The sequence below is a fragment of the Taeniopygia guttata genome, chromosome 25 (assembly GCF_048771995.1).
Source record: "Taeniopygia guttata chromosome 25, bTaeGut7.mat, whole genome shotgun sequence".
Classification (NCBI taxonomy): Eukaryota; Metazoa; Chordata; class Aves; order Passeriformes; family Estrildidae; genus Taeniopygia; species Taeniopygia guttata.
In genome coordinates, this window is record NC_133050.1 from 5,935,237 (window position 1) to 5,949,131 (window position 13,895).

At 51.2% G+C, this 13,895-nt stretch overlaps 2 protein-coding genes across 3 annotated transcripts; both read right to left on the minus strand.

Annotated features, from left to right (window-relative positions):
- Nucleotides 1-1,364: 1,364 nt before the first annotated feature.
- On the minus strand, nt 1,365-6,712 carry DCST1 (DC-STAMP domain containing 1). Of its 2 annotated transcripts, none has more exons than XM_041721163.2 (15): nt 6,626-6,712; nt 4,538-4,612; nt 4,310-4,438; nt 4,090-4,229; nt 3,826-4,003; nt 3,538-3,681; nt 3,309-3,430; nt 3,076-3,230; nt 2,803-2,902; nt 2,614-2,709; nt 2,413-2,539; nt 2,181-2,297; nt 1,947-2,089; nt 1,750-1,863; nt 1,365-1,661 (listed from the first exon to the last, which is right to left on the minus strand). In XM_041721163.2, the coding sequence occupies exons 1-15, from the start codon at nt 6,639-6,641 to the stop codon at nt 1,410-1,412; spliced, it is 1,908 nt and encodes a 635-aa protein (XP_041577097.2). In that variant the 5' UTR covers nt 6,642-6,712; the 3' UTR covers nt 1,365-1,409. The 2 variants fall into 2 exon arrangements, with proteins under 2 accessions (XP_041577097.2, XP_072774720.1); XM_072918619.1 differs by lacking the exon at nt 6,626-6,712 and adding an exon at nt 5,063-5,191.
- Nucleotides 6,682-12,651, minus strand: DCST2 (DC-STAMP domain containing 2). Its single transcript, XM_072918358.1, has 16 exons — nt 12,258-12,651; nt 11,587-11,757; nt 11,366-11,467; nt 11,079-11,270; nt 10,907-10,972; nt 10,191-10,404; nt 9,962-10,119; nt 9,716-9,880; nt 9,468-9,635; nt 9,275-9,375; nt 9,054-9,184; nt 8,832-8,947; nt 8,662-8,755; nt 8,372-8,566; nt 6,833-6,993; nt 6,682-6,743 (listed from the first exon to the last, which is right to left on the minus strand). Exons 1-16 carry the CDS (start codon nt 12,559-12,561, stop codon nt 6,682-6,684), a joined length of 2,400 nt encoding a protein of 799 aa, XP_072774459.1. The 5' UTR covers nt 12,562-12,651.
- Nucleotides 12,652-13,895: the final 1,244 nt, after the last annotated feature.

The window sequence follows — 13,895 nt, forward strand, 5'->3', positions numbered from 1 at the left end:
GGGATACGTGGAATGTGAAACTGCACCACTGGGGAATGCTGTGCCCACAACGCTGCTGCTTCCATGGGAAAGACGAAGCCAAGGTGAGCAAAAGCACTGAGCAAACCTTGGGATTGTTCTGGTAATGGACTGGCTTGGTGGATGGAGTCCTGAGCCATGAATTGTCCTGCTGTTGTGGCCTCTGGGGCTCCCAGGGTGGGAAAATGATGCAAACAGGAGTGATGTGGTCAGTGGGCTTTACATTCTTAAGGATCGGTGTTGCCGTTGTTCATTGTAGAATTCCTCATTTGCTCTCTTCTAGCTCATCTCTTCCTTCTGTTCACCAGGAGGCAATCACCCAGCTGGGAGAACTCCCGGGAAGGAGATGTCACAGGCTCTGAGCCACGGGGTGGTGGTGTTGTCCCAGAACAGGTTCTTTCACCCGATGTGCAAGAGGCCGATCCACCCACAGGGCGAGGAATTTGATTTATTCCCTGCTCTGTGCAGAGAGCAGGGCTGGGCAACCTGTCTGGAGACAACAGTGGTACTGGAAGGTGAAATGTGAGTGACATTTGGCATGGGGAAGGGCACTCTCCTCTCCTCTCCTCTCCTCTCCTCTCCTCTCCTCTCCTCTCCTCTCCTCTCCTCTCCTCTCCTCTCCTCTCCTCTCCTCTCCTCTCCTCTCCTCTCCTCTCCTCTCCTCTCCTCTCCTCTCCTCTCCTCTCCTCTCCTCTCCTCTCCTCTCCTCTCCTCTCCTCTCCTCTCCTCTCCTCTCCTCTCCTCTCCTCTCCTCTCCTCTCCTCTCCTCTCCTCTCCTCTCCTCTCCTCTCCTCTCCTCTCCTCTCCTCTCCTCTCCTCTCCTCTCCTCTCCTCTCCTCTCCTCTCCTCTCCTCTCCTCTCCTCTCCTCTCCTCTCCTCTCCTCTCCTCTCCTCTCCTCTCCTCTCCTCTCCTCTCCTCTCCTCTCCTCATTTTTTATTATTTTTCTCTTTCTTTTTTATTATTTCCTCTTTCTTTTCTATTCTCTTTCTTTCTCCCTCTCTTTTGCTGTCTTTCTCTCTCTCTTTCCCCCCTTTCCCTCTCCTTCCCTTCATTTCTCTCTTCCTCCCTCCTTTCCTTTCCTTTCCTTTCCTTTCCTTTCCTTTCCTTTCCTTTCCTTTCCTTTCCTTTCCTTTCCTTTCCTTCCCTTCCCTTCCCTTCCCTTCCCTTCCCTTCCCTTCCCTTCCCTTCCCTTCCCTTCCCTTCCCTTCCCTTCCCTTCCCTTCCCTTCCCTTCCCTTCCCTTCCCTTCCCTTCCCTTCCCTTCCCTTCCCTTCCCTTCCCTTCCCTTCCCTTCCCTTCCCTTCCCTTCCCTTCCCTTCCCTTCCCTTCCCTTCCCAGATCCCACTTCACGCCGTGCACAGGGGGTTTGAAACATTTATTCCCAGGTGCCTTCATCCCGCGTATCCCTGCTCCTCCTCGTCCTCGCTGCTCTCCTGGACGAGGTCGGGGTCTGCAGGCCCGCAGGCGAGGCAGGTGCCCCCCATCTCCCCCCAGCAGGACTCGCAGTACAAGGCAAAGCAGTCGGGATTGGGGCAGGGCTGGTGCTGGGGGGTCTCGGGGGTCCCACACAAGGTGCATCTCCGGCGCAAGCAGCGGCGCAGCCAGGGCCAGCGCCGGCGGCACCACTGCAGCAGCACCGTCCCCTGCAGCGAGGATGGGTCCGTGTGGAGCTGCAGGGTCGAGGGACAGTGGCAACCCCACCCAGCACCCCGTGTCCCTGTCCCCACTCACCGCCTCGGGTGGCTGCCGTGCCCGCCGGGCGACGCGCCCGCGCTGCAGGTGCAAGAAATTCTTCCGCTGCCGCAGCAATTTGTTGTAGAGGAACAGCACTCGAGTCTTCTCCCTCTGTGCCAGCAAAGACCACGAGGGTCAGCAAAACCCACCCCAGAAGGCCCCCCCAGGCTGTGCCCAGCCCTGGGACCGCTCACCTTGGGGAAGTAGAAGGCGGCGATGACGCGGCGCAGGCGGAACGGGTAGACCTGGGCCAGGCAGAGCAGGGCCAGCACGGCCAGGGGCAGGCAGGTGCTCAGGTACTGCTGCCTCGTCATCCCCGTGGGCTGGGGCAGGCAGGCTGGGGACACGGCACCGCTGTGAGCCCCCTGTGGCAGCCCCTGGCCGGGCGTGGGGCTGGGGTGGGGGGTCCATCCCTGGCAGGGGCTTACCGAGGTTGGAGGTCTCCACTTCGGTGTCGAAGGAGGCGTTGAGGGCTCCGATGGTGGTGCGCAGCAGCTCTGCCATCAGGGATGTGCCCATCACGTTCACGGACAAGTGGTGGCTGGCTGTGGGGCGGGAGGATAGGGAGGCTGAGGAGGGGGTGGGAAGGCTGAGGGGGTCCCTGCATTGCTGAGGGGCATGGTGGGACTGCAGGCCGGCTCTCCAGGGCCGTGAGCTCACTTTGGTAGGAATACTCAATAAAGGAATGGTGCTGGATGATGCTGAGAACGCTGAAGAGGAAGTGGTCCAGGCCACAGACAAAGAGGAGGAAGAGCAGGATTGGGATGCACCTGAGCAGCTCCATCACCTGCAGGGAGCAGGGGAGCTGTCACAGCCTGCTGGCCCCAGCTCTGACCCCCCTGATCACCCCCAGCCCCTCACCATGTGCTGCAGCTCAGGCCGCTGCACGGCCGGCTTGCACGGGAAGATGAAAGACGAGGTCTCCTCCCGGAGCAGGGGCAGCAGCGTCTGCTTATTCTGGGTGAGGGACAGGGGGTGTCTCAGAGCAGCCTCTGGGACACCCCAGTGGCGGTGACGGGGCTGCCCTGCACCCCTTTCCCCCTGCCCAACCTGCTCTCTACGCCGGGCATCGATTTGGCGGAAATAGGTGGTGATGTAGCAGTTGTCAAAGCCGATGTTGTGACAGTATTGATAGGTGTAGTGGAAAGCCCTGGTGAGAGAGGATAGGTCTGGGGTGAAGGGGGCACTGGGTGAAGCCCCCAGGACCCCTCTGTTGTCTTCATGTTCCCCCCAGACGTGCTGCCAGAGAAGGCCCCCACCCCTCTGTGCCCTGCAGCTGGCACAGGGGTGTCACCCCCACCCCCTGACCATCCCATGGCTCACGAGAAGAAGACGAAGAGGAAGGTGAAGGACAGCAGCAGGCGGAAGAAGGAGACGGCCAGGCCCAGGCGGGCGCCTTCCTGCTGCAGCTGCGAGGTCACCTCCTTCCGCAGCTGCTCCGCTACCTCGGTGCCCACCAGCATCTTGTGGTGCTCCTCCTGTGGCAGAGGGGCCATGGGGCAGGGCAGGGCCACGGGCACAAGGGACAGACACCCACAGGATGCCCAGGCACCCACCTGGTAGGCAATGCTGGCGCTGAACTCCTGGCCGAGGCTGTTGACAGAGCTGTTCACCCGGTCATACATGTCCCCGAAGTTCCCATCCACGGGGATGTTCTTCTTGCACCACCCCTTCATGACTGCAGAGATGGCACAGGGACAGTGGCAGCTGTGGCTGCCGTGCTGGGGGCTGAGGGGCAGAAGTGGATCTGTCCCTCCAAGGGAGCACGGGGCCAGGGTCACCTACGTTTGACCGAGTGGCAGATGAACCCAAACTGCATGGGCAGGCAGATGAAGTGCTTGACGAGGGGCATGGTCACTCGTTTCATGCATTTCTCGTACATGAGCTGGAATTGCTTTGTGCAGCGCTGCAGGCCCCTCTGGATCACAGCTGGGGGACAGGAGGAGCCCTCAGCTGCCTGTGCAGCCCCAGCCCCACTGGTACACCCCCAACCGGGGTGTGCTGTGGGGACAGCACTGGGATCTGGGGCAGCCCCCTCCCCACGTGCTGCCAGTCCCTGTCCACCCCGCTCACTTTCACAGCGAAGTTTGGTCTTTTTCTCATAGATCTCCTGGGTGCTGCGGGCTGGCTGCGTGCCCGTGTCGGGGTGTTGCCTCAGGTCGTAGCCCTCCTGGCTGGCCACCTGCTCGTTCAGCTGCACGAAGGCTTGGGAGACGTTCTGCATCTCGCTGTTGAGTGTCTCCGCGCTCTTCTGCCAGGGCACACACACAGACACAGGCAGAGGCTCGGTCCTGCTCCCCTGGCCCCCCACACCCGCTGCCCCAGAGCCCTCCTCACCACCAGCTCCTCCATGACTTGGCGCAGGGGGGCTGTCGATGCCTGCCACAGATGTCCCGTGTGGTTGACCTGTAGCTCCACCACGCACTCCATCGAGCGCTTGGTCTCCATCAGGTTGTACCAGAGGTTGGCCCCGGGCCCTGGTGGCAGCAGGGGTGGCTCAGAGCCCTCCAGCTGCCAGGAGCCCGCTGGGGGACACAGGGATATGGGGGGACCCTACCGTTGTAGATGGCAGCGAAGACAAAGGAGATAACGTAGAGCCGACCCTCCTTTCCCAGGAATTTGGGGACCATCAGCAGGTTGGCACAGCGGAAGTGGGGGGACGTGGCCCAGCCCAGGGCAGTCACCACTGTGCAGAGCAGAGAGCTGAGCCCGTGGTCCCACAGAGAACCCCTGGTGGCTTCTGATGGTCCCCATCACCTCAGCCCCCTCCCTGCCCCATCCTCACCTGTCAGCCCCCAGGTGAGCTTCACCTTCTGTGTCTCTGACAGGTCCAGAGGCATGATGAGGAGGTGGCAGAGCCCTGGAACACCCAACAATGTTCCTCATTCTTCCTAATGTCCCTAATATTCCAATTCTTCCAATGTTACTAATTCTTCCTCAAAGACTTAAAAACTCACCAGCAATTTGCCAATAATTCGTAACACAAACCTTATCTCCAGCTCAAAAGGGACATCCACAAACAATAATCATACATTACATAGATAATCTACTCATTACAGCCCCAACACACACAAAAAAAATACAAAACTCTCATGACAGCATAATTACAGAACTTCAAAACACAAGACTAGAAGTCTCTACATCAAAAGTCAAAAAAAATCTCACCATAGAAATACTTAAAATTAAAAATCACAAAACAAACAATTAACCCACAAAATATACAACTCAAAACCAATGCCAACACTTTACAAGATTTAAAAGAAATCAATTAGATCAGGCCAATTTTAGAGATCACCAATGATAAACTTACATCACTTTTCAAATTATCAAGAAGAGACTACAACATCAAATCTCCCAGAACCCTCACACCTAAAGCCCAAAAAGCCCCTAAGAAAGTTCCTAAAGCCCTTCAACACAAACAAGCACACCACTGTGAAATGTCACAACATGTACAAAATATACAACTTTTTTTTATGTACAAAATCACAAACGGGATGGGACTGCTGAGGAATGCGTCTCGAGCTGTTTATTTTCCAGCATCGGTTTCATTCCATGGTTATGACAATGGGAAGATGCCAGCAGCTCACATTCCAGGCAGCAGCCAAAGAACTCAATGTTACAACTCACTTTAAAAGTTTTTTAACCAATCCCACAAAGCAAAAGCATAATGACAGTAGATAAGCAAATGCACCTTTGGTTAAATCAGTGCTTGCTTATTTCAAATACAATATCTGCTTGTAAGCCTTAAAACACAATGCACAGAGCTCCATTATTAAGCTTAGAATTTCCTAATATCTCACTAGATATAATTTTACGTATTTTAAGGATTTATTCTAGCCAGGCGTTAATACGATTGTTTTATTTGTCCTTACTTTGGAGATAATTTGGGATATATATTTATTTATTTATTATTTGCTTGTTTATTGATTTAATATATGTAATATGTGAATGATTTGTTTATTATTGATATAATATACAGTTAATTTTATTTATTTATTTATTTATTTATTTATTTATTTATTTATTTATTATTTTTCTATTTTTTGTCCTAAATCTTCTATCCTTTTGTCCCTCCATTTTCTCCCAAAGTTTTTTTTTCCCAGATGATCTCCGAATTAAGGACCATTGCTCTATTTGTCCTTACTTCCTACACCTCACACAACTTTTCTGCTGACAAATCTTACGTCTAGCACATACCTTTAATTACATCCCTGTTGCCTCTGTGGACAACCTTAAACCCTTAAAACAAGGATTTCCGTAGATTCCTGCAATGCTCACCGAGGCAGTTGCCCCAAAACCCTCTGATTTTCAAGAATTCCCACAACCTTAAATCCTTAAAACAAGGATTTCCGTTGATTCCCGCAACGCTCACCGAGGCAGTTGCCCCAAAACCCTCTGATTTTCAAGAATTCCCACAACCTTAAATCCTCAAAACAAGGATTTCCATTGAGTCCCACAATGCTCACCAAGGCAGTTGCCCCAAAACCCTCTGATTTCCAAGAATTCCCACAACCTTAAATCCTCAAAACAAGGATTTCCATTGATTCCCTCAACACTCACCAAGGCAGTTGCCCCAAAACCCTCTGATTTTCAAGAATTCCCACAACCATTGAATCCTTAAAACAAGGATTTCAGTTGATTCCTGCAACACCCACCGAGGCAGTTGCCCCAAAACCCTCTGATTTCCAAAAATTCCTACAACCTTAAATCCTTAAAACAAGGATTTCCGTAGATTCCTGCAACGCTCACCGAGGCAGTTGCTGCCTCTCTGGCTTGCTTTTGCAGCTTGCCCCAAAACTCTCTGATTTTCAAGAATTCCCACAACCATTAAATCCTTAAAACAAGGATTTCCGTTAATTCCCGCAACACTCACCGAGGCCAAGGAACATCCCAAAACCGGCTCCCAGGAGGGCTTTTCTGCAACGAAACTCATCCGGCTGGCTCCAGAGGAACCGGCTCCACGGGGTGGGCAGGACCGAGACCACCACTCGCTTCAGGGCTGGGTGGGGAGGAAGGTGTGGGCATCGCTGCCGTGCCCACGGGCCGCGAGAGGAGCGGTGTTGGCGGCAGAGGAACTCACTTGTGTTGGGAGGTTTCTGAGCATGGGGCGTTTCTCCAAAGGAGTTGATGTTGGTGGGATGCTCCAGCGGAGAGGGAGCGTGGCTGGGGGTCTGCACCACCAGCACCTCCTGCAGATCTTCATCCCTTCCCTCCACGTGCTCCTCGTCGTCAAAGTCGTGTCTGGAGGTGAGGAGACAAGCGTTGGGGACTAGCGGTTGTAGTGGGTGGGAAATGGATTGGAAAATGTTGTCCGAAAGTTGTTTATAGAATATTGTTCATTTAAAAAATTGAGATTTTTTTATAAAATTAGAGAAAATTGTATAGAAAATGTATAGAACATTTTTGATATAAACAAAATTTAAATTTTTAAAAATTATATACAGTTTTATGGGAATTTATGGACTTTTTAGAAGTTTTTAATAGAAAAGTATTTATAGGATATTTTATAGACATTTATACAAAATTGTATAGAAATTTATAGAAACGGATAGAAAATCTTTAATAGAAAATTATTTCTAAAAATTTTTAGCACATTTTTTTCATTATAGAAAATTTTGTAGAAATTTATAGAAAATCTTTAATAGAAAATTATTTAGGGAAAATTTACAGAAAATTTTTAATAGAAAATTATTTCTAAACATTTTTAGCACTTTTTTTCATTATAGAAAATTTTGAAGAAATTTAAATTTAGAAAGTTTGACAGAACCTTAGAATTTATAGAAAATATTTAAAGTTAAGTTTATAGAAAATTTTTAAAGATTGACAGAAGGTGCACATAGTGTGTGAACCATATGTAAATTTTGAGATAAATGTTGATTTAGAAATATTGTAGGATAGGACATACATTGAGAGAGATGTTGAGCTAGAAACAAGTTCTAAAGGATGGCTTTACAAATAAGATTAGATAATCACAGAAATAAAACTCTAAAAGATACTTTGTAGCAGGACCCACGAGAGGTAATTTTTAGATTATTCTTTTTAAGAATCCTAGTGTGGTGTTAAATTTCAGAATTTATAGTGTGGTGTGGTTAAAGCTGATAGACTAAGAAACACTTATTGTATATTGTAATTCTGATTTCAATAGTGTGAATTATAACATCTGTATTGTCTCACCCTTCTCATGAGACTGAATATAAATTTTTAAAACGTCTCTCAGCTGCTCCATCTCTAAGTCAGAAAAATGTGTGATGCAACACTGATGCCGTTGAGGCAGGAGGGTATGAAAAGAATCCAATTTGGAAGGCTGAGAGTAGAACTCTGATTTATTTCAAATACATCTCTCTTTTTATAGAGAGCATCCTCCAGACCAATTCTATTGGTCCTGAAGTGAGAACATCTCACCCCATTGGTGTGCAGTGAATGACACACAGTGGCAGAACCTATTATAAACAACGTGAACAACAGGAGAGATAAAGAATTATTTACATTCTTTCTCAACTGTTTCCCAGGCTTCTGCCTGGCTAGAAACTTTCCGTTTTCTCTCTGACTGAACTGAGGATACCCACACACCATGGTTGGAAGGGAAGGAGGAACTGCCATCCGCACAGCCAGCGCTCACCTGGAGAGCAGCCGCTCACTCTCCTTCTCCTCCTCCTGCAGCTGCTCTTGCAGCCGGGCCGCGGTTCTGAAGGGGAGCTTCCGGCCCTTGATCATGTCCTTGGTGCGCTGCAGCAGCCGCCGCCCTCGCTCCTGGCCCCGCAGCACCCGCGCAGCGCCCAGCCACAGCCCCGGTGTCTCCTCGTCACTGGAATCCCTGCGGGGGCACGGAGGGCAGGGCTGAGCTGCAGCCCCCCCACCCCTGCTGCAGCCCCCCGGGCTCGGGCGGGTCCCCAGCACCCCTCTGCTCACATCTCCTCATCCCCAGAGTCCGGGGAGCTCAGGGGGGCCATGCAGACGGAGCAGGTTTTGTTCAGGACTCTGTAGCACTCGCTGCAATACAGCCCTGTGGAAAATGGGGCTGTCAGGGGAGAACGTGGAATTTTCTGGGGAGGGGTTCCCTGAGTTGTGGGGGCTCCTGCCTTTGCAGTTGGGTGTGATGCAGGCGGTGAAATCTGGCTGCTCTGCCATCCCACAGATCAGGCAGTGCTTGCGCTGAATGCCCAAGCGGCGAGCGAGGCGAGCTAGGAGAGGGAACCTGCAAGCACAGAACAAATGATCCATGGGGCAATGCCACCCCAGAGGTCCTTGCCACAGACCCCCAGGGATGGTGCTGCCCTTTTCCATCTCCTGGAAGAGCTTACCTGGAGATGAGGATAAGGAAGAACCTGCTTTTCCCAGTATCGGCCAAGTGCCGTGTGCCAGCTTGGCGCAGGGCAAACATCACCCATTCCCGCCGTGCCCGGATGATGTTGTGGAGGAAGGCGAGGCGCTCCTGGCATGGAGGGGATGGGGTGAGGTCAGCTGGTGGCTGAGGGAGTGTAGAGGGACACACACACACACATGCCCACAGGAGGGGTCTCACCTGCTCACGGGATGGGAAGTAGGCGGCACACACTGCCCGGCGCAGGCGTGCCATGTAGGAACCAAAGATGGAGATGAAGAGCCAGATACCATACAGGATTCCTGGTGGGAAGAAAACTAATTAAATGGGGGGACCCCCCTACACCCCCCATCCACCTGGGTCGTTGAGGGTGCAGTGGCCCCGGTCTGCACACCTATGGTGATGTAGGTGCTGTGGTCGGGCTCCACGGGCTCGATGAGGCAGACCTGGGACAGCACCGAGACCTCGCCCTCCTGCAGCGCGTTGAAGGCAGAGACCAGATCCTTATAGATCTCACTGGTGTAGCCCGTCCCGTTGACGCTGATGGTCATTGTTGACGGTGCTGTGGGCAAGCAGCTCAGACCTGAGGCCATCCCACCGCCCTGACCCTCAGCCAGCAGAGCACCCAAGGGTGCTGCTCACCCTTAGCAACGATCTCCGCGCTCAGCTGGTGCCGGAACAGGTCAAGTAGCCAGAAGATGCTGTAGTCAGCCAGGATGATGCTGAGCCCCAGCAGCGTATGGCGCAGGAAGCTAAAGAGCTGCAGCCCATACTGGCGTCGCTCCCTCTTTGACAGCCACAGCGCACCTGCATGGCCACGGGAGCACCATGAGGCCGTGTCAGGGAGCTCAGGTTGGGCTGGGGGATACCCTCAGGGTTGAGGCTGACCTGGGGGGATGTAGCGGCCCCTCTCCAGTGACGACAGGGGCAGCACGGTGGGTTTGCCCTGCTCTGCACACCGCAGGTCCAGCTCCACGAAGCGCCGCGTGATGTAAACGTTGTCAAAGGTGTCGTCCCGCAGGTAGCGGCGCCGGTAGCGAATGGCGCTGCGGGCACAGGGGGGCAGCTGAGCACCTGCACGTCCCCGTCCCCATGGGTCACCCAGAGCACTACTCACCGGTAGCACAAGAAGAGGATGGCCAAGAAGGAGATGTAGGAGAAGAGCTCCAGGGCATGGTGGTAGGGCTCCATGTGCTGCTGCACGGCCTCCATCATATCAGCAGACACCTCCCCCAGGCTCTTGCTGGCGTTGAGGTTGACGCTGAAGTGGTGCACGACCGAGATGTTGAACTCAAACTCGGCGCGGACACGGTTCAGGGCAGTAGTGAGGGCTGCAGAGGTGACGAGAGGTGTTATGCATTGCAGCCAGAACCAGAAGAGGGGTGCAGAGAAGGATCCATGTAGTGGTTTGGGTTTGTTAATTTGAGATTTTGTTGATTTTGAGATTTTTTTGGTCAATGTACTAAAGAGTGGGGTGGGTTTGGTGTTGGCTAGTTACTAATGTACTTATTTCTTGTTGTGAAGTAAGATTAGGAGAAAGGTAAAGTAGGTTTAAAACTTTTAAAGGGTAGAAAGAAAAATTTATTAATAGTAAATTACAGAAAGAGTAATCAGAATTAGAACAAAACTTTTAGAATACTTTTCTTCTTATTATATTTTTTTTTCTTACTGATAATGTAAAGAAATAAAATTTTAGTTAGTTTACTACTTTTAGAATAGTCTTTTTTTCATTTATTTAGGGAGAGTGGTTAAAAACTTTGTATCACTTCCACAGATGTCCCTCAGGCAAAACAATGACAACCCCCAACCCCCACGTGGCAGTGGGATACTCACGGGCTGCGACGTTGATCCGGATGAAGGTCTGGATGTACTTAGGGATGGTGCAGAACGCGAAAGCAACTGCAGAGAGGGGGATCTCTGTAGGGCTGGGCCCCCATGATGGGGACAGATCTGCCCCATCACCCCATTAGCCCCCGGTGGCAGAGGGACAGGGACTCACAAGTACTCATCATGCCGCAGAGGGCCTTGAAGCTGAGGACAATGTAGCAGAAGTGGAAGAGGAGTGGGAAGGCGCGCTCACACCTGTCCTTGGTCTTGTCTATGTAGCGAAAGCATCTGCTCTTGGGGTCCCCCAGTTCACGGTTACAGATGTTACCAGCCCTCGACAGCCACAGCCAAACGTTGCGCAGGGCCCGGGCTGTGGGCAGGGAGCGAGCATTGGAGACAGGGATGGTCTGAGGGGAGGGTAAGGGCTGCTGGGGCTGGGGACACCCCCAGGGCTCCAACGCTCACCAACGTGTCTGGTGGAGTCCATGATGGAGCGGACAAATTTACGGACACGGTCACCCAGCACCTTGGCATTCTGGCCAATATCCTTAATTTTCTTCTGCACGTCTGCAGAGAGAGGGGACACCTGAGCACACCCCAAAGAGTGAGGGTAGCCTGAGGCTGCCTGTGGCTCCCCCAGGAAGGGCCTCTCCCATCCCTCCACCTTCCCCCAGGCCCCTGCTCACTCAGCAGTGGCTCCTTGGCACGTTGCAGCCGCTCGGCCGTCTGGTTTCGGGCCAGTTCAGCCCCACATGACAGAGCCTTGGCGACCTGGGAGATGTTGTGCAGGAGATTGGTGCCAGGGCCTTGCACGGTCAGGCACAGCGCCAGCATCATGATCAGTACCTTCCCCTCCCCTGCGAAGAAAGGGCAAGAATCAGTCTCATAATCTGACAGGAAAGATTCAGTCTCATAATCTGACAGGAAAAAATCAGTTTTGTAATCTGACAGGAAAGATTCAGTCTCATAATCTGACAGGAAAGATTCAGTCTCATAATATGGCAGGAAGGAATCAGTTTTGTAATCTGTCAGGAAAAAATCAGTCTCATAATATGGCAGGAAAGAATCAGTTTTGTAATCTGTCAGGAAAAAATCAGTCTCATAATCTGACAGGAAAGAATCAGTCTCATAATACGGCAGGAAAGAATCTGTCCCATAATCTGACAGGAAAGAATCAGTTTTATAAACTGACAGGAAAGAATCAGTCTCATAATATCACAGGAAATAATCAGTCTCATAATCTGCCAGGGAAGAATCAATCTCATAATTTGACAAGAAAGAATCCATTTCATAATCTGACAGGGAGGAATCAACCTCATAATCTGACAGGGAAGGATCAGTCTCATAATATGCTCACTGGTGAAGACGTGCGGCAGCGCCAGCAGCACCACCATCCGCGCCTTGGTGGAGAAGGCCATGCCCAGGCCCATGCCCGCGCCCAGGAAGACGGTGATGCCCAGGCAGTACCAGACGTTGTGGCCCTGCACCAGCAGCACCAGAGCTCCATAAACACTGGCCAGAAGCAGGCCCAGCGTGAGGCCGCCCAGGCTGCGGGCGAACTCCTGAGCTCCGCCGCCATCCTCCGGCCTGCGCCGGCCTCCAGGCCGCCGGTTCTTGCGCAGGCCCCGCAGGGCTTTGCCCAAAGCCGAGACCAGCCTCATGCCCGGGCTCCTGGTTCTCCCTCCAGCTCCACGTCCTTTGGAGAAGGACAGAACCAGCGAGAGGTTTCCAACGTGCCGCCCGCCACGCTCGGGCCTTGCTCGGTTTCCGTTGGGCTCGGCAGTTTCGGTTGTGCTCTGCTGAGGTGGTTGGGGTGGAACACAAGCTTCCTCAGAGAAGGAAAGAAATGCAGGCGTTTGTCAGGGAAATGAAGCCACAAACATCAGAGGTTTATGTCCAAAAAGAAGACACAGGAGTCCTTTTACTTTATTCGAATAAAGGGAGAGGCCTATCGCTTCAATGGGGCATTCCTCCTGGGTCTCTTCAATTTTTATCCTAATTTCCCGGCCACATTTCCCTTCTCTCTTTCCCCATGGCTGAGGTACTTGAGAGGTACAGACTTCCCAAAACGTCTGATACCAAAGATCCTCCTCTAATGTATAACCCTCCTTTTTAATTTTTAATTCTTACAGAATTTAGGGTTTTCTCCTGTCGTTTATGTCACCTTTTTTGAAAAATGCTAATTACTTGGTTTTTAAAAATTTTAAAAGTTTAATAATAATAAAATGATTATCAAAATAGTAATACAATTAGAGTAATAAAGTTTAGACTTAGGGTTTGGCCACACAGCCACGAGATGGAGAGGAACAAACAAGGCCAAGCATCAGCCAAAAGGGCAAAGAGGCTAATTGCAGCAAGGGAAGGTCACAACCACCGAGTCAAGAAACCCACTGACCCAAAAGGAGAACGCTGGGCATGCACCCTAATTAGCGTGAGAAGCGAGAGAATCATTTAACCAATAGAAGAGAAAATACTAATTAATACTAATTAATGAGGAACTGTGTAACTTGCAGACCGTGAATGTTTAATACTTGTTTGCACAAGTGTAGAAATGTCGTAGTTGAGAGAGAGAAAATACAAAGCAACACACTCCATTTTCAGAAGGCTTCAAACCTGGTTTTATTCTAGCATGCATACTTTTTCTACATTCTTACAAAACTCCTAAGTTTACACTTAACTCATTGGTCAGGAAAGATAAACAAATTGCTTATTGGAGGAGGCAGCTGCAGGTTTCTCTTATTTATCCTTCTTTCTTTCTTGGTTTCTATGTCAACAGCCTTGGTGGAAAATTCTTTCGGGGTAAACATGGATTTTCTTCTCAAACCTCTCTGCTCACAGAAGTCACTGTAAAACCTCTTCCACACAGAAATATGTCAGAATCTGTGGTATTGATGACTCTGAGATTGTAAAAAGTCTCTGTCTTTGTGCCCCGTTGCCAAAGAAGAAGCCATAGTTTGTCTGTGCTGTTTTTAAGGTTGTTTATTCTGTTTATCTC